Source organism: Taudactylus pleione, unplaced genomic scaffold (genome assembly GCF_031769625.1).
Source record: "Taudactylus pleione unplaced genomic scaffold, aTauple2 ptg000061l, whole genome shotgun sequence".
NCBI classification, from domain to species: domain Eukaryota; kingdom Metazoa; phylum Chordata; class Amphibia; order Anura; family Myobatrachidae; genus Taudactylus; species Taudactylus pleione.
This window is the reverse complement of record NW_028284463.1, coordinates 9,829,529-9,850,320: the sequence shown is the minus strand read 5'-3', so window position 1 is coordinate 9,850,320 and position 20,792 is coordinate 9,829,529. Positions and strand designations below refer to the sequence as shown.

Below are 20,792 nucleotides of genomic sequence, written 5' to 3'. Positions count from 1 at the left end.
CTGGGGCAGGGGGAAAGGGGTGAGAGGCACCAGTATATGTACTAGGTCATACACAGCAGGGCTATCATGGGGCCGGGAACAGAGATATTTCCCTTTCCAGCTGCTCCATCTCCTTCCTCCCCACAGCCTTTATCTGCCCATCTCCTCCCTCCTCCCAACTCCACCTAGCTCTGACCCCTACAGTGGACAGTAACTGCTGGCTAGCCCTTTCCTATGGGACCAGCTCTGCACCCTTCTCCCCTTCTGTTTCATATATTCCTACCGTATTCCCCCTCAGCTCCCCATTCGTACTTTCTTTCTTCCCCCTTCGTCCCAAACCCTCCATTCACTGCACCCTGACCACACCTTCACAGCACCTCTGACCCCCCTTGCGGTCCCTCCTATCCTCTGTGCCCCCTGCAGCACCTCTGACCCCCCTCCTTTGCGGCACCCCCAACTCCCCTCTTCATCGCACATATTACTATATATCTAGGGATGCCAAAATTAAATTATGTTATGCCCCCCAACCTAAAAACATGGTGGCGTCCTTGAGTATGGGTATCGACCAATTGCCTTTGTATCTCCATGCAATAATCCTCCAGGTTTTTCATTACTAGGGAACCACCCTTATCTGACTTCCTTATTATGATGTCCTCATAAGAGCTTAGGGATTTAGGGCTTTATGTTCATTCCTGGGCATATTCCAGTATTTAAGTTTTACAACATCAGGATGTTCCAATATTTTTTGATCAAGGAGCCTAATAAAGGTTTTAATGGAGGGGTTGAAGAGGCATTTGATGTTTTACTTTGAGAGGAAAAATATTCTTTATGTTTAATACTTCTGTTAAGCTTAAAAAGCTCTATTTTCCACTGTAAGTGATTGAACAGTACAGTGGGAACAAAAGATAATCCATGTTGTAAAACCTGATTTTTTATCTATAGACAACTGTCTATTGTACAAGTTCTGTGCTGCAGATTCTTGGAGCCCCTTCCTCTGTCTCTCATCTTGCCCCTCCTCTGTGTAGCTCTAGAGCTCAAGTGGAAAAACCATGATTTTCTACTTGAGCTTCTAGCTACACAAAGGATAGAGAATTTTAAAACAGACTTTACCCAGTTTGAGGAATCTTAAAAATCACCTAATTGATGGGCCCAATTTGAGGACCATTAGAGACTTTTCTTATTCATATAGTGGTTTTATATAAAAAAAACAGTATTGAAATCCCTTAGAGTTGTCCATCTTGAGGAACTGTCAAAAGAGTAAGAGACCAACTTTTTTGCACTAACACCCCTGAAGAAGTTGCTACTGATGAAACGAGTTGAGTATTGTCATCTAAAAACGAATTAAACTGGCTAACATCAAGTCTGCACATATGATGGCATCAATAGTTGTAAAATTGGTTATGTAATGATGACTTGTATTTATATTGCATAAGAAAGTGTCTTTTAATTATTTTTTATTGATATTAAATTATTTGAAAATAATTATATTTGTATTTGAGATTAAATAATTAGAGTGTACTAATATCATTAGATCATTAGAGTGGCATAATCATCACACTCACATGCTTCTAAAAAGCAATATCATTTGTCATAGATAATTTATTCATTTATCAACAAATCTTCTAAAATAAAATAGAATTGAGAATTCTCATGATATATTAATAAGGCGCTCCCCCCCCAATTTTTTTCTAAAAAATCTTTTTCGTCCACACTGGCAAGGGGCCATTTTTGGGGTTTAGCAGCCTATGAAATAGTTTATACAACAAGCTATATTGCATTTTAATAAAAAAAATATTTAGCACAATTTAGGTGTCCCTATATATATATTCCTATTGTAATTATCTTATTGTTTTATCATTTTAAATTATAGCATCCAAAATACATAAATTACCTGACTACATCCAAACAAACAAATAATCTTAAAGATTATTTCTAAAATAGTAAAACTATATAGACTGCTTTTTATTTATTTTTTCATTGGTGACATCATAACTAGGGGTGAGCGGGTTCGGATTTCTGAAATCCGAACCCCCCCAAGCCGCCCCGAACCGAGGCCGATCCGAGTCAGGCTCGACTTTTCCCGCCTGACTCGGATCTGAAATCGAGGCAAAACGTCATCATCCCGCCTTCCGAGTCTCGCGGGTTTTGGATCCTATATAAGGTACCCGCGTCGGCGCCATTTTCTCACTCGGCTGTGGACAGTGAAGAGGGAGGGTGGGAGTTAGGGCTGTGTAGTGTAGTGTAGTGTAGTGCTGCTGTTGTCCACTACTTCAAAGTCCATAGGGGCTGGATGTGTTGTGCTGTGCTGCTGTTGTTAATAGGGGCTCTGTCCACTACTTCAAAGTCCATAGGGGCTGGCTGGACTGTGTTGTGCAGTCAGTTCTCCATAGGGGCTGTGTCCACTCCAAAGTCCTGTGCAGTGTCCCAGTCCTAAAGGGGTGCTGTAGTGTTGTCCAGGGGGTGCTCTGTCCATCAGGGGTGCTCCCCCCAAGTGCTAAAAAAATAATATATTTTCTGTGTTTGTGAATTGTGTGCGCAGTAGCCGCACGTGCATCAACAAAGTAGTGCCAAGCGTGCGCCTGTGTCATAAGTAAAGGGCCGGCTGGCTTGACCGTTAAAGGGTGCTGTAACCCCCGAAAGTACACTCCAGTCCAAACCAAAAAAAAATTATTTTCTGTGTTTGTGAATTGTGTGCGCAGTAGCCGCACGTGCATCAACAAAGTAGTGCCAAGCGTGCGCCTGTGTCATAAGTAAAGGGCCGGCTGGCTTGACCGTTAAAGGGTGCTGTAACCCCCGAAAGTACACTCCTGTCCAAACCAAAAAAAAATTATTTTCTGTGTTTGTGAATTGTGTGCGCAGTAGCCGCACGTGCATCAACAAAGTAGTGCCAAGCGTGCGCCTGTGTCATAAGTAAAGGGCCGGCTGGCTTGACCGTTAAGGGTGCTGTAACCCCCGAAAGTACACTCCAGTCCAAACCAAAAAATAATTATTTTCTGTGTTTGTGAATTGTGTGCGCAGTAGCCGCACGTGCATCAACAAAGTAGTGCCAAGCGTGCGCCTGTGTCATAAGTAAAGGGCCGGCTGGCTTGACCGTTAAGGGTGCTGTAACCCCCGAAAGTACACTCCAGTCCAAACCAAAAAATAATTATTTTCTGTGTTTGTGAATTGTGTGCGCAGTAGCCGCACGTGCATCAACAAAGTAGTGCCAAGCGTGCGCCTGTGTCATAAGTAAAGGGCCGGCTGGCTTGACCGTTAAAGGGTGCTGTAACCCCCGAAAGTCAAAGTCCATAGGGGCTGGCTGGACTGTGTTGTGCAGTCAGTTCTCCATAGGGGCTGTGTCCACTCCAAAGTCCTGTGCAGTGTCCCAGTCCTAAAGGGGTGCTGTAGTGTTGTCCAGGGGGTGCTCTGTCCATCAGGGGTGCTCCCCCCAAGTGCTAAAAAAATAATTTATTTTCTGTGTTTGTGAATTGTGTGCGCAGTAGCCGCACGTGCATCAACAAAGTAGTGCCAAGCGTGCGCCTGTGTCATAAGTAAAGGGCCGGCTGGCTTGACCGTTAAAGGGTGCTGTAACCCCCGAAAGTACACTCCAGTCCAAACAAAAAAAAAATAATTTTCTGTGTTTGTGAATTGTGTGCGCAGTAGCCGCACGTGCATCAACAAAGTAGTGCCAAGCGTGCGCCTGTGTCATAAGTAAAGGGCCAGCTGGCTTGACCGTTAAGGGTGCTGTAACCCCCGAAAGTACACTCCTGTCCAAACCAAAAAAAAAATAATTTTCTGTGTTTGTAAATTGTGTGCGCAGTAGCCGCACGTGCGTCAACAAAGTAGTGCCAAGCGTGCGCCTGTGTCATAAGTAAAGGGCCGGCTGGCTTGACTGTTAAGGGTGCTGTAACCCCCGAAAGTACACTCCAGTCCAAACCAAAAAAAAATTATTTTCTGTGTTTGTGAATTGTGTGCGCAGTAGCCGCACGTGCATCAACAAAGTAGTGCCAAGCGTGCGCTTGTGTCATAAGTAAAGGGCCGGCTGGCTTGACCGTTAAGGGTGCTGTAACCCCCGAAAGTACACTCCAGTCCAAACCAAAAAAAAAATAATTTTCTGTGTTTGTGAATTGTGTGCGCAGTAGCCGCACGTGCTTCAACAAAGTAGTGCCAAGCGTGCGCCTGTGTCATAAGTAAAGGGCCGGCTGGCTTGACCGTTAAGGGTGCTGTAACCCCCGAAAGTACACTCCTGTCCAAACCAAAAAAAAATTATTTTCTGTGTTTGTGAATTGTGTGCGCAGTAGCCGCATGTGCATCAACAAAGTAGTGCCAAGCGTGCGCCTGTGTCATAAGTAAAGGGCCGGCTGGCTTGACCGTTAAAGGGTGCTGTAACCCCCGAAAGTACACTCCAGTCCAAACCAAAAAAAAAATAATTTTCTGTGTTTGTGAATTGTGTGCGTAGTAGCCGCACGTGCATCAACAAAGTAGTGCCAAGCGTGCGCCTGTGTCATAAGTAAAGGGCCGGCTGGCTTGACCGTTAAGGGTGCTGTAACCCCCGAAAGTACACTCCAGTCCAAACCAAAAAATAATTATTTTCTGTGTTTGTGAATTGTGTGCGCAGTAGCCGCACGTGCATCAACAAAGTAGTACCAAGCGTGCGCCTGTGTCATAAGTAAAGGGCCAGCTGGCTTGACCGTTAAAGGGTGCTGTAACCCCCGAAAGTACACTCCTGTCCAAACCAAAAAAAAAATAATTTTCTGTGTTTGTGAATTGTGTGCGCAGTAGCCGCACGTGCGTCAACAAAGTAGTGCCAAGCGTGCGCCTGTGTCATAAGTAAAGGGCCGGCTGGCTTGACCGTTAAGGGTGCTGTAACCCCCGAAAGTACACTCCAGTCCAAACCAAAAAAAAAATATTTTCTGTGTTTGTGAATTGTGTGCGCAGTAGCCGCACGTGCATCAACAAAGTAGTGCCAAGCGTGCGCCTGTGTCATAAGTAAAGGGCCGGCTGGCTTGACCGTTAAGGGTGCTGTAACCCCCGAAAGTACACTCCAGTCCAAACCAAAAAAAAAATAATTTTCTGTTTGTGAATTGTGTGCGCAGTAGCCGCACGTGCTTCAACAAAGTAGTGCCAAGCGTGCGCTTGTGTCATAAGTAAAGGGCCGGCTGGCTTGACCGTTAAGGGTGCTGTAACCCCCGAAAGTACACTCCAGTCCAAACCAAAAAAAAATTATTTTCTGTGTTTGTGAATTGTGTGCGCAGTAGCCGCACGTGCATCAACAAAGTAGTGCCAAGCGTGCGCCTGTGTCATAAGTAAAGGGCCGGCTGGCTTGACCGTTAAAGGGTGCTGTAACCCCCGAAAGTACACTCCAGTCCAAACCAAAAAAAAAATTATTTTCTGTGTTTGTGAATTGTGTGCGTAGTAGCCGCACGTGCATCAACAAAGTAGTGCCAAGCGTGCGCCTGTGTCATAAGTAAAGGGCCGGCTGGCTTGACCGTTAAGGGTGCTGTAACCCCCGAAAGTACACTCCAGTCCAAACCAAAAAAAAATTATTTTCTGTGTTTGTGAATTGTGTGCGCAGTAGCCGCACGTGCATCAACAAAGTAGTGCCAAGCGTGCGCCTGTGTCATAAGTAAAGGGCCGGCTGGTTTGACCGTTAAAGGGTGCTGTAACCCCCAAAGTACACTCCAGTCCAAACCAAAAAAAAAATTATTTTCTGTGTTTAGCCGCACGTATATATCAAATCGATATAACATAAATGGAGGACCAAACTTTCTCCGATAAAAATAAAATAGAGAAAGATCAAGAACCACTTCCTCCTAGTGCTGAAGCTGCTGCCACTAGTCATGACATAGACGATAACATGCCATCAACGTCGTCTGCCAAGGCCGATGCCCAATGTCATAGTAGAGGGCACATACAATCCCAAATGGCAAAGTTCAGGAAAATGACCTTGAAAAAGACATTTAAATCAGCTGAAGAGAAACGTAAACTTGCCAATATGCCATTTATGACACGGAGTGGCAAGGAACGGCTAAGGTCGATCCCTAGTATGTTCATGACTAGTGGTTCAGCTTCACATGACGATGGAAGCCCTCCTCCCACTAAAAAAATCAAAAGAGTTAAGCTGGCAAAAGCACAGCGAAGAACTGTGCTTTCTAAGAAGATATCACAAATCCCCAAGGAGAGTCCAAGTGTGGTGGTGGTTGCGATGCCTGACCTTCCCAGCACTGGACGGGAAGAGGTGGCTCTTTCCACCATTTGCACGCCCCCTGCAAGTGCTGAAAGGAGCACCCACAGTCCACTTGCTGATATGCAAATTGAAGATGTCACTGTTGAAGTACAACAGGATGAGGATACTGGTGTAGCTGGCGCTGAGGAGGAAGTTGGCGAGGAGGATTCTGATGGTGATGTGGTTTGTTTAAATCAGGCTCTGGGGGAGACAGTTGTTGTCCGTGGGATGAAAAAGCCCATCACGGTCATGCCTGGGCAGAAGACCAAACATTCCACCTCTTTGGTCTGGCAATATTTCTATCCAAATGCCGACAACAACTGTCTTGCCATATGTACCATATGTAAAGGTGAAATAAGTAGGGGTAGGGACGTCAACCACCTAGGAACATCCTCCCTTATACGGCACCTGCAGCGCGTTCATAAAAAGTTACTGTCAAGTTCAGAAACTTTGGCTAAGACCGTAAGCAGTCCAGGGACACCTAAATCCCATTGTCCTGTTGTATCCAAGCGCCTGCAAACCACACCGTCAACTCCCTCCTCGTCAATTTCCTCCTTAGTCAGGATCGGAAGTAGTCCTGCAGGCCATGTCACTGGCATGACTGACTCTCCTATCCGGGATTCCTCCGGAGGATCCTGCATTGCTACGCCTACTGCTGCCGCTGCTGCTGTTGCTGCTGCTGGGAGTCGTTCATCATCCCAGAGAGGAAGTAGGAACACCACTACTTTTACTAAACAATTGACCCTCCAACAGTCCTTAGCGAGGAGGATGAAGTACGACAGCAGTCATCCTGAAGCAAAACGTATAACTGAGGCCTTGACTGCTATGTTGGTGTTAGACGTGCGTCCGGTATCCGCCATTAGTGCAGTGGGATTTAGACAATTGATGGAGGTAGTGTGTCCCCGGTTCCAAATCCCGTCTAGATTCCACTTCACTAGGCAGGCGATACCGAGACTGTACAGAAACGTCAGAAAAAGTGTCCTCAGTGTCCTGAAATATGCCGTTGTACACAATGTCCACTTAACCACGGACATGTGGACAAGTGGAACAGGGCAGACTAAGGACTATATGACTGTGACAGCCCACTGGGTAGATGTATCACCTTACGCAGTAACAGCAGCAGCGTCACCAGTAGCAGCATCTCAGAACTGCCAGCTCGTTACAAGGCAGGCTACGCTGTGTATCACCGGTTTCAGTAAGAGGCACACCGCCGACTACCTCTTAGAGAAACTGAGGGAAATCATTGCCCAATGGCTTACCCCACTTAGACTCTCCTGGGGATTTGTGATATCTGACAACGCCACCAATATTGTGCGGGCATTACATCTGGGCAAATTCCAGCACGTCCCATGTTTTGCTCACACAATAAACTTGGTGGTGCAGAATTTTCTGAAAAGCGACAGGGGCATGCAGGAGACGCTTTGGGTGGCCCAAAAAATTTCTGGCCACTTTCGCCATTCAGCGACTGCGTGCCGAAGACTGGAGCGCCAGCAAACACTCTTGAACCTGCCCCGCCATCACCTGAAGCTAGAGGTTGTGACGCGGTGGAACTCAACCCTCTATATGCTTCAGAGGATGGAGGAGCAGCAAAAGGCCATACAAGCCTATACATCCACCTATGACATAGGCAAAGGAGGGGGTATGCACCTGACTCAAGCGCAGTGGAGAATGATTTCCGTGTTGTGCAAGGTTCTTCAGCCCTTCGAACTTGCCACACGTGAAGTCAGTTCAGACACTGCCAGCTTGAGTCAGGTCATTCCCCTCATCAGGCTTTTGCAGAAGCAGCTGGAGAAAGTGAAGGAGGAGCTAAGACGGAGCGATTCCGCTCGGCATGTGGGACTTGTGGATGAAGCCCTTCATTTGCTTTGCCAGGATTCCAGGGTGGTCAATCTGTTGAAATCAGACCACTACATTTTGGCCACCGTGCTCGATCCTAGGTTTAAAGCCTATGTGGTGTCTCTCTTTCCGGCCGACACAAGCCTGCAGAGGTGCAAAGACCTGCTGGTGAACACACTGTCAGCTGAAGCGGAACGTGACACGTCAACGGCTCCTTCTTCATTTTCTCCCGCAACTGGGGCTGCCAGGAAAAAACTTAGGTATCCTAAGCAACCCGCTGGCGGTGATGCAGGGCAGGCAGGACCAAGTTTGGACATCTGGTCTGGACTGAAGGACCTGGCAACAATTTCTGACATGTCTACTGTCACTGCATATGATACTGTCACCATTGACAGAATGGTGGAGGATTACATCGGTGACAGCATCCAAGTAGGCATGTCAGACAGTCCATACCTGTACTGGCAGGAAAAAGAGGCAATTTGGAGGCCCCTGTACAAACTGGCTCTATTTTACCTGAGTTGCCCCCCCTCCAGTGTGTACTCCGAAAGAGTGTTTAGTGCAGCCGGGAACCTTGTCAGCGAAAGGCGTAGGAGGTTGCTTCCACAGAATGTGGAGAAGATGATGTTCATCAAAATGAATTATCAGCTCTTCCAGGGAGACCAGCCTCCAGAAGGTACAGAGGGACCTGTGGTGGTGGATTCAAGTGGGGACGAGTTAATACTTTGTGAGGATGAGGATGTACACACTGAAGAGGGTGAGGAATCGGTGGATGAGGAGGATGAGGATGACATCTTGCCTCCGTAGAGCCAGATTGTGCAGGGACACATTAATTGCCAGCTTGTTTTGTGGGGGCCCAAACGAACCAATCATGTCAGCCACAGTTGTGTGGCAGACCCTGGCGCTGAAATGATTGATTTGTTAAAGTGTGCATGTCCTGTTTATACAACATAAGGGTGGGTGGGAGGGCCCAAGGACAATTCCATCTTGCACTTCTTTTTTTTCTTTGCATTATGTACAGTTTGGGGCCTAGTTTTTCTAACTGCCATCCTGTCTGCCACTGCAGTGTCACTCCTAGATGGGTCACGTGTTTGTGCCGCCCACTCGTGTCGCTTAGCATAGTCATCCAGCTACCTCGGTGCAACCTTTTGGACATAAAAACACTATTGTGAGGTGTGAGGTGTTCAGAATAGATTGGAAATGAGTGGAAATTAAGGTTATTGAGGTTAATAATAGCATAGGAGCAGAAAAACCTACAAATTCTGTGATTTTAGCTGTTTTTATGCTTTTTTTAAAAAAAATACAGATCCAAAACACAAAACCCAGAACCCAAAACACGGAAGGGTGGTTTTGGCAAAACAAATCCAGATCCAAAACACGAAGAAAGATCCAGATCCAAAACCAAAACACAAAACACGAAAAGTGGCCGGTGCACACCCCTAATCATAACACAGATAGTTTTATAACATTGTTTGTTCTAGGACACTCAAAACATATACAATAGTTATATTACAATATTTCAATTTTACTATGTTATTAAAAAGGACTAATTTACATTTAATGAACAGTATAATTAATAGAGAATGAGATATGGGTATACACTGTACAACATATTGATTTATGATAGAAAGAGTTGGATTGTCTGCCTAGTATTTTTTGTTATTTTACCCCTTAAGTGCAATAAATGAGCAAGATTTGTCCTCCACTCATACAGTATATAAAAATGTGAAGGATGAGACCCACTTGTCATCCACAATTACACAGTAAACTATAATAAATTCTGATCTTACCCCACCAGTAGTCAGTACCAGAGGGGAGCCAGGGAGGAGGCTGCAGGTCACTGGTGCCAGGCCATGATGACCTCACCAAGGGGTGGGACTTGTCCTGCACTACACACAAAAAATAAGTCAAGCAAAAACTGTGGGACTTAAAGTCCCCTTTATCCATCATTTAGGGACCTAGAAACATGTGAACACCCAAAGAGTATAGTCTGCTCTTTCAAACTATTTACACTACAGACATTACGTATAAACACTGAGGAAAATTAAGGAAATCCAGGGATGGGGGATGCATAATCCCACCCTGGCTCCCATTAACTCAGGGTCACCCACATTTCAAAGAGGAGAGTCCCCTCTTTCAAAAAATGTGGCCCCTTAATAATTCCCCAATGTGAACCCCAAAGGATTTGTTTGTTGTAACAGAATTATGAATCCCCAGATGGTGCTAGGTATCACCTGCAGCCTACGTCAAATGTCCAGTCTCACTTCACTAATAAAACAATATATTAAACAATAAATGACAAAAGAAACATGACGCTGGATAAATTAATTTTCTTGTCGGAGTCTATCATTCAATACTCTAAAGAGAAGATTCTTTTCTTAACCTTTTTTTCTTTTTTTATACCAATCCTTTATCCCCTTCTAATATTGCACTTACTTCAGCTAGTCATACCACAGCTGATGAACATGAAGACCCTGATTTGAATAGAGCACAATTTAATAAAGAACATACTTCCTTTATTTAAATTGTGCTTTATTCAAATCAGGGTCTTCATGTTCATCATCTGTGGTATGACTCAGTTGAATGTAGCTTATTCTCAACTGCAGCTATCTCCTCATTCTTTCACACTCCCTGGCCTGGAGGTTGCCAAAGTGTTGGTGTTGGGATACTTCTATCGTTTGGTCACTCCCACCAACTCTTACCTTCTAAACTCTCCATTTTATTCTTTCCCTTCAATGCTCATGAAATTCGCCTCTTCCAACTTCTTCGAGTAGCTGCCTTTTTCCGTCCTCCTGGCCTTAGCTCACAAATTCCTTGATAACTTTGCTTCCTTAATCTTCAAATGGGATCTCAAGACCCCTTTCTTCCTCAAAGCTTTCCAGCGCTCATCCTAACCCACTACTCCATGTTCACTCCTCATAATCTAGCCCATCCGTGTCACCCCTGTTTGTCTGCCGCTCCCCTTTAGAATGTAAGCTCTCACGAGCAAGGGCCCTCTTCCCTTACGTGCTTCTCCTTCCCTTACTTATACTTACATTTACAACAGCACCTAACCCTTGGTTGCTGACACCCTGCTGCTTATTTAAGTGTTATGCAGCAATGTATATGAATCATGCATTTGTCCAGCATTGTTTGTACTGTTAATATCTGTTTTTCTTGTGTGCTCATTTGTTTATGTACTATGTAAGGCGCTGCGGAACCCTTCTGGTGCCATATAAATAAAGGATAAAAATAATAAATAATATGTTTTTTTTAACTTCTCATCCACTATTCACTGATAATCTGAGGGAACTCCAGTATTAAACAGATTTAATATAGCTTGGAAGAAATAAAAAGATATATATATATATATATATATATATATATATATATATATATATATATATATATATATAGCACACTTAGCGCATTAAAAGTGATTGATTTTATTTCCACACACTGACATTAAAAAACAATGTAAAATTATATATATATAAAACATCAAGAATAAAATTCCCCTCTTGGAGGTACTATAAGCATATAGATTATAGTGACTCACAGTGGGATAAGCATTAAAAGCCAACTTAATGTTATATCTCCCGGGGCTGACTTCCCATCACCACCTCACTGTCTCTGGTCTGCTCAGGCAGGTTCACTGCATAGAAAGTCACACTTAGAAAATTATACTCCAAACAATGACATAAAATTCATACTGATTATACACTAATAACTTGTATAAAACATGGTTTATCATAAAACATAATATACATTAAAAAAATTGTACCGCATTTTACAGAAAGCATTTGAGTTTGAAATCAGAATTTAACCCTTCCACGCCTAAAGTTCCTCATTCATAAATCCACCTCATTTCCCATCATTTGCTCTATAACTTTAAAGCTTACCAGATCACTAACTGAACATGTGTGATATTTTTTGAAATGATTGGAGAGAGAATGACTTTCCACACTCTTCCTTATGTCCCGGGGGTGTACTCCCAGGCGTATTTTTAACTGTCAGCTTGTCCTTACTATGTACTGTTTTTTAAAGCTACACTGTAGTAAATACACAACATTCTTGCTATTATATTTTACAAAGTGTTTTATCTAATTGCTTTTTCCCGGTTTATTTAATGTAAATTCTGTTATTTTATTTCCTTCTGGGCTCCTTATATTCCTAAAACCCAAATACATTCCACATCTAAAGAATCCTTTATATTTTATGGTATTCATGATCTTAATCTTAGGGGGGATTGCTCCTCTAAATAAAGGGTCTCTCAGATTCGGGGCATGTTTATATATTACCACAGGTTTGTTAGGCAAATTTTGTTTTAATATCGGATCTTTCACTAATACATTCCAATGCTTAGAGTACGTAGGATTTTCTCCAAATCCCTATAACAACTGTTGTATTTTGTTATAAATGTGCATTAAAAATCTACTCTTACTTTAATTTTGTCTTCCAACAATTGAGTCCTATCCATTTCTATTACCTTTTCCAGAGCTTTATCTAATATTATCGACTTATACCCTTTTTTTTCCAAATTGTGTTTTTCATTTTTTTGCTTGTGTCTCAAAGACCTCTGTCACAGTTCTGGTATTCTGTATATCTGGCACGGGGCCCAGGGTATTAACTGAGGAGTGCAGGGAACGGGGAGGCTTCAAGATACTACGACTCATAGGTAATACAGGTACTGGCAGACTAAAGACACTAGGGGGTAAATTTACTAAAGTGAGAGTTTTTAGAAGTGAGTTTTAAAAGAGATGTTGCCCATAGCAACCAATCAGATTCTAGCTATTATCTTCTAGAAGGTGCTAGTTAAATGTTAAGTAAAATCTGATTGGTTGCTATGGGCAACATCACTTCTAAAGCTCACTTCTAAAAATTCTCACTTTAGTAAATTGACCCCTAGGAATCAGCATCAATGCAAGAATACTAGAATTGGAACAGGAACCCAAGCCGCCAGGCAGTCTCTCACCTAAAGGCCCAAAGACCAATCAGGTCAAAGAACTACTCCAGTGACAAGAAGAACCTGAACTCAAAACAGTATAGTACTGACAGTCTGGACCTGGGAACCAAGCCAGGAATCAGAGTCTTATGTCTCCAGGGAAGAACTAATGAAGCTATATCTCTGGTAAAGCTCTGACGCAAGACCTGGACCATAATCCGGAAGGGGAACTCAGGATAGAGAGTCACTTCAGGCACACATCTTGATGCTAAAAGACTGTGACCCTCGAGACCTGGAACCCCAACACTGACTGTCAGCCCAAGACAAGAGCACACCGTACAGGATAACCAAAATATGCAGTAACCCACTATAGCCACAGAGTGTAGTGATACTTGCAACACAATCCAGATGATGCCCACACAATGCAGAGTGGAATCCACTCTGGTGATAAGATGTGTGGCAATAGCAGATGGTATGCACCGCAGGTACACTGGCAGAACTGGAGCTGGAGTTGGAAGTGGTCTGTATGCAGCATGGGAGCCAGCACTGATAGATGGTATACAGCGGTAGATGGAATGCAGACAACGATGATCAGCTTGTGTGCGACGTGGAAGCCGTGGTGCTGAGAGATGATACACAGCAGTAGATGGAATGCAGACAACAGCAAGTGGTCTGTGTGCGGTGTGGAAGCCACGGCGTTGAGATGGTATTCAGTGGCGATGGTAAACAGGTGGTTATCTGTATGCGGGGCAGAAGTCACAGCGCTGAGAGGCAAACAGTGATGGTACAAGTGGATTATGGTTGAGTTTCAGCAAGGAAAGTATCCACAGGAGAAAGCTCTGGAAACACAGGAGACACTGAGCCTGGAACAATCCTCAGGAAGGAACAGTTGTTCAGGCCATAAGTCTTTCCTGGGAGTGGTAACAGGTAATTGGTCAGGCTGACCAGGTGAGCAGCCAAGTAAGCAGTAATCACTGGGATAGTGTGTTGGAAGTTTTAGACACAGAAATTAATGAATGTTTAACCCTGTACGGGCAGCTAAGACAACAATTTGTGACAACCTCTTTCTCACTGCAGTTCCTTTTAAGACATTAAAATTGGCTGCCGGATATTCCCTTTAGCCAACTACTATGATGGTTAGTTTAAACATCAATGTAAGAATTTATATCGATGGGTTTACAAAAAAATGTTGTTTACCATCCTCAAGATAAACAGTGAGATCCAGAAAATGTATACTTTCTCTACTTACTGTGTAGGTAACTACAATATCGTAATTATTATAGTTTATTTTTTCACAGAAAGCACACAGGGCACCTTTTCCTCCCTACCACACAAATAACACATAATCTATGAACCTGAAACATTCCATCAAATTCACACCTAGCTCTCCCGAGAATGCAGATTTCTCCCAGTAGCTCATAAATAAATTTGCAAAGCTGGGTGTGAATGTAGTGCCCATTGCTATTCCAGAATGCTGCATTCTTGTAATTGTTGTGTTCACCTTACAAGTTCACATTGAAATGCATTGGCTGAGTGTTCATTGGCTGAGAGAGGCGAGACTCCACCTTTCCCAGCCAATAAGCGGTTCCCACCATTGACTTCAATTTTTGTCTCTTCTAACCACAAAACCTGTACACTTTTCTGACAAAGTCCAGACGTGTTTTTTTTTCAGTAAAGGTCTCTTTCTAGCTACCCTTCCATACAGGGGAGTTGTATGCAGAGCTTTTGATATGGGTGACTGGTTCACCTTCACTCCAGTCTCAGCCACTGAGCTCTGTAGCTCCTATAGTACAAAGTAATAGTTGGCCTCTTTGTAGCATCCCTCACATGCATATTTCCGATGGCAGCGGAGGCTGATTGGCTGAGAGAGGTCTGACTCTTAGCCAATCAGTGCTAGGGTGCAGGAGCCCATATGGAGGAACTCTCATTCTTGAGGGAGCACTGTTATCTATCTACAGTATGTACATACAGGTATTCCATGTCCATGGGATCAGATTTGCTATTTGGTATTTTGTCAAGCCCCTGGATGCCTACCTAAAGTAGGAAACCAACCAGCATCATGGAGTAGGTATGTATGTAGTGTGAGTGTGTAATTAAGAGTTCAATCCTTCGGTATCTGCGTACTGTATTCTTAAAAATATTTTCTTTACAGTGGGTGTACAGGTGCCAGCGGCCTGCTGGCACTTGTGGTTCTATAAGTGCCGGCATGCCAGGGAAGGCTTCCTGGGTCTTGTAGATCCACTGTAAAGAGCAATATTATTTCTAACTTTGACACATTACCCCTGCACCCACCACCACCGGGGATTCGAGAAAGAGGGAGGACCCCATTTTATTATTGGGCTCCCCGGTTTCTGAGTATAGCCAGCCCTAGGCTGACCAGTTTGGAGCTGGATTCCATTACGGGGGAGAGGGGAGGTATGAATGGGTGGCGGCATGGCCATGGGGAGGTGTGGATAGGTGGAGAGGGTGTGGGAGACTTGCCCACTTTTCTAGGTGGCCGGGAGCGCCACTCAATTTTCGGGAGTCTCCCGACTTTTCTGGGAGTGTAGACAAGTATGATTAGCATAAAGTGACAGCTGCTGGGTGTACCGCGCACTACTTAGAATCTTAGAATCAGGCCTTATGTTTTGACTACAAGTTTTTGTTATGAAAAGAGGATTTGTATTGGCTGAAGATATTAAATTTACCATTACTGTTCGGAAGTAACACAACTGTTCCTGTTATAGTCATCATTGTCAGAATGTATTGTTGTTTCTGCTTAAACTTTTATTAGTTACTATTCGTATTATTTTCTTGTGAATGCTACCTGTTTTGTGACCCACTAATATTGGTTTTCTATTGTTATAAATCAGGAAAGAACTTACAACATACATTACCTAATAATTGCTAGATGGTTACAGGTAACCAGCGCTTTGGCACGTAGAACATTTTTGTTTATATGCAAATACTTGCACATATATTGCCTGTTTTTGAAAGCAGTGGGGCACCCCATTAAATATTAAGTTTTTGCTTTAAGTAGGCACCCTGATGGCTGGACAAGTGAGGATGACTTTGCAGTAGTGCAATAAGGGCGGTACAGGCCGGTACAGCGCACTATTAAAAAATTATTAGTCGGTACACCGTATTGCCCAATGACCTTACTGCTGCCATTATCTGCATGCCTGTGACGCAGAGTGAGTCCCAGCGCTTGGCAACAAGATGAACCCCGGCATACGGGCAAGCCTGTGAGTGACTGGGTGAGATGGACCACAGTGCCTAGGCTGGCCTGTAAGTGACCGGGGGGTATGCCCCAGAGTGCTGAGAAATAGAAATGTGTCACATGGACATGGCCACGCCCCTCATGATGCATGGCCACGGTGAGCGCACATATTACCGGAAAGAAAACATTTTACTTGAACCGCTTTGACTTATTTAATGTGAAGTATAAGAGGGTTAGTAATGTTCTCCATAGGATAATTATGAAGGTGTTTCTTCAGTAGGTCATTCCCTACAATCCAGTCTTATAATAGTCCAGATTTCCAAATTCCTGTGAGTCTATAAACTCAGGGATTGAACCATGATGTGGAACCATGATAGAACCATTCAGGATATTGCTGGGATAGCATTTTTTCCTGTCTGAAGTTGTCAACTAGGGCAGTGATTTGAGCTACACTGTGTATGCTCATATAGGGAATAGGCTAAGTATGGGCTAATGCCATTAATCTCTGAAGAGCTCTCTTTATTTCATTATTGCGCAGACTATAGATGAGAGGGTTTATCATGGGGATGACTGTTGTATAGAGCACAGTAAAGACCTGCTCTAGGACAATGGGTTGGTCTGATGGTGGCATCAAGTATACAGACATGCAGTTAGCATAGAAGATGATCATGACGGTGAGGTGGGACGAGCAAGTGGAGAAGGCTTTTCTTCTTCCTTCCATTGATTTAATATCTAATATAACACTGATAATTTTTATATATGACATCACATTGCTCAAGAATGGACAAAAGCCAAGTAACACTAAGTTACTATACGTGATGATATAGAACATGCTGGAGCCAGAGCAGGAGATGTCACTCAGAGCTTTCGCCTCACAGAAGAACTGATGAATGGTGATATAATGGCAGAAGGACATTTTAATAACTGAAACTACACATAGCATTGAATTTACTGATGCAGATAGCCAGATCATCGTCACAAGCAGGACACAGATCTTCTTGCTCAATATCTGGTGATAGTGTAAAGGATGACAGATCGCAATGTATCGGTCATATCCCATCACAAATAATAGTGTTACCTCGGTGAAGGTGGCTATAAAGAAAAAGTATATCTGAGTGAAGCACTGTGTGTAGGATAATGTGTAATTCCCAGATCGCAACATGTCCAGGAATTTGGGAACAGTTACTGTTGTGTAACACATATCTACAAAGGACAAGTTACAGAGAAACATATACATGGTTGTGTGTAAATGTGAATCCAAACATATAACTGTAATTATAGCTATATTCACTATTACTCCAAACAGATATATTAATAAAAAAACACAGAAGATGATAGGTTTGTCATTGGCTTTCATAGAAAATGGCAAAATATGGAATTCTGTAACAGACGTGTGATTCTCCATGAGGTTCTCATCAGTCTACAAGACAATAATAATAACATACAATATACTGTATTAGTATGAGAATATTGTACAGCTTACTGTAAAATAAAAGATACAGTATTTTAAACCAAGCTCTATCCCAGCACCCGAATATTAGTGTAACCTCCCCCTTTACTCTCTAAAAGGGATACTGGGTTACTAACACCTTTGTTACTCCTAATGTACCCACCCTTAACATTCCTCTAAGTGGTGTACATCCCCAATATCAGTGCCTCCACCCAAGTACTTATGGTTTATGTGGGTCTACTTGGGAAAACCCAATGGTTAAATATATAGTGTGGTGTATAGATAATGTGTAATCACAATACAATACTGTATCTGTATCATTTCACTTCACATTTACCACCAATGTCTTATCCTTCCATAGATTCTGCAGTAATGGATCTCCCACTGTAATCACTCCAGGTAAGTAAACATACAGATAGTTGGCTTGTCATACATTACTTTTATGAAGAACTTAAATTAAAGTTGTTCCCATACATAGTCATTCACTTTACATTTGACATAACATTAATGGCAATGCAGTAACAATATTAGTTACTGCCAATAGTTATGGGACTTCCTCTTGATGCAAGTGAAGTTTATGGTTGTACCACAAATTGGGATGTAGTCTGGAACCCGACAGTCTAAGTGCCGACCGCCGGCTTCCAGACTGCTTTATCCCGACTAGGGATGAATGACAGGCGTCTAAATCTAGATGCCTGTCATTTCCCCGACGTCTGGAGACCGGCTCCCGGCATCCCGATCGAGCGGATGCCGGGCGCCGCAGCGGACAGCCGCGGGGGCTAGGGTTAGGTTTAGGGCTCCCAGGGGGGACTTAGGGTAATCACCCCCCCGGGAGGTTAGGGTTAGGCTGGGGGAGGGAGGGTTAGGCACCCCTGGGGGGATTTAGACTTAGGCACCCCCTGGGGGAATTAGGTTTAGGCAGCGGGGAAGGGGGGGTTAGGTTTAGGCACTTAGAAGGGGGTTAGGCACAGGGGGGGAGGTTAGGGTTAGGCACCCCTAAGGAGGGTTAGGGTTAGGGGGGTTAGCTTAGTAAATACTTACCTTTAAGACGATCAGGATTTCTTCTTTTGTTGGGCAGCCGCTGTCGGGAATTGAACCATGTGGCCAGCGGTAATACATATCACACCCCACAAATTAGTATTTGTATATTCCAGGTTAAATTAGAGTAAAGTTCATGCAAGTATCTATGCTGATGCCTGGCATAAAAATAAACTCTTACAATGTCAGTATATAATATCCTGTGGGATTATTCATGTAAAAGCCAGAGAACAAGGCTGTGTGCCCGTACAAGATTTGAACTCCTCTTGTGGCTATAGAATTTACTTGGAAACTTTGTTATAGTCTGCTAAAGTAATGAGCAATTACTCTCCTAAATATCCACTTGTTACACTGTAGCTTTTGCTGTTCCCAATATACTGTAGTAATACTCAATACATAGTTATAGTGCAATTGTGTCTGAGATTCCTCTGGCTCAAGTTACACTGTATTCAGGTACTGTTTCAGACCCTGGATTAACTCTACAGAATGTAATTAGAGGTTTCTTCTGATATAGTCTAAAAGGCATATATCTATAGTTTCTCTGGTATGAAGTTTGCTAATTGCTCCTCTTAGACAAATGTCTGTGTAATTATACAGCTGTGGTAGAACCACTGTAAAGAGCACTACTAGTAGGTAAATCCTCTACTGCTCCTTATGATCCTGGGATATAAGCCTCTGTCCCTATAGAGCCTCTTTGCTGCCACTAGGGATGTCTGTGTCTGTGTGATTGCCAGGTATTAATTACTCTCAGCCCGACCAGCACTGCTGATGCCGTCCATCTGACACTGGAGCTGCCTCGCCTCTCAGTCTCCGGCTCTCATTGGCTGCACACCAGACCGGCTCCCAATCAACGGCATATAGCAGCGGTGATTGGTGGCCCTGCAGCTGCTGAGCTCATAGCTGTGCGCCGGCTCACCTCGCAACAAGCACCACCGGGTAACAGCACTACCGCCTCCTCCAGCAGGGAATGCCCCATCGGCGCGTGTCCCTCCGCTCCTCTCCGCTGCCGGGACCACCTGCTGCAACGCCGCCTCTCCTGCCATACTGGGTGAGTACCGCTGTCTCACCTTCTTCCCCAGCTTCGGCTGGGCTCCCTCTCCAGCTCTGCCCCCCTGCGCCCGGCAGCTCATCACCGCTCACTGGCTGCCCGGGTCACAGGAGGGCAGGTACTGGAGGGAGGGATCAGCAGACTCCCTGTCAGCTGCTGCTAACAGCTGTTATATATCCTCCCTCTCACCGGATCCACTTTCCCTGACAGGAACCAATTCACTCCCACTTATATTACTCCGCCCCTTTTCCACCAGTGCATCCAGCACACTGTAGCACATCCTCACCACAGAGATAAAAAAGTACCACATAAATTGATATATTAATACATTAAATACATATATCATGAATTGTGACTATACATATATATACCTCATAAATTGTACATTTATAAATATTACATAGATTTAGAAGTACAGTTCTTATTTTAACCCTTAACCAGGGTTACATTAGTACAGCCCTGTGATTTTGTAATATTGCAATGCAAATGTGGGCACATTTTTCTCATAACAACCACATCTGAAATGCAAATTGTGATAAAGAGGCCCCTATGCAATATGTGAACAAAAATTAACATATATTAGATTAAAATAATGGAGTTTTTCAGACATTTTTAAAAGAATTTAAAACATGTCAAATTATTTATTCTTTCCAGTAGTACAAACAATATACTGCAGCATCTCTTCTACACTGTTATATATCCAGCAGTTTGGGGACAATTACTGTTGTGTGACACATGCATGTTAGCAAAGTCATTGTATGGGGACCAACACCTATTAAAGTAAAGCTGCTGTACTGCGTCCTGACAGGGTTAGGGCACCCTACCCTTTCCCCTCTCCTTACCCCTAACCCTCCCCCCGGTGCCTAAACTGAACCTCCCTCCTCTGGTGCCTAATCCTAATCTCCCTCTCCCCGCACCCTAAACCTCCCCCCTAGTGCCTTATCCTAACCCTCCCCCTTAGTGCCTAGCCCTAACCCTCCCCTTAGTGCCTAACCCTAACCACTAACCCTCTCCCTGGCTACTTACCTTTTGGGATGCCGGCGGTTGGGATTCTGATGGGTGTCAGGATTTCGGCACCGGTATTCTAAGCACCAGCATCCCTGGAATACTGAACAT

At 43.9% G+C, this 20,792-nt stretch overlaps 1 protein-coding gene across 1 annotated transcript; it reads right to left on the bottom strand.

The window, feature by feature from the left end:
* Positions 1–16,618: 16,618 nt before the first annotated feature.
* Positions 16,619–17,545, bottom strand: LOC148535021 (olfactory receptor-like protein OLF4). The gene has a single exon (XM_088464493.1). It carries the CDS (start codon positions 17,543–17,545, stop codon positions 16,619–16,621), a length of 927 nt encoding a protein of 308 aa, XP_088320619.1.
* Positions 17,546–20,792: the final 3,247 nt, after the last annotated feature.

Excerpts from the sequence above, each read along its gene's own strand:
- LOC148535021 (XM_088464493.1), bottom strand. The coding sequence starts at position 17,545 with ATGGAGAATCACACGTCTGTTACAGAATTCCATATTTTGCCATTTTCT.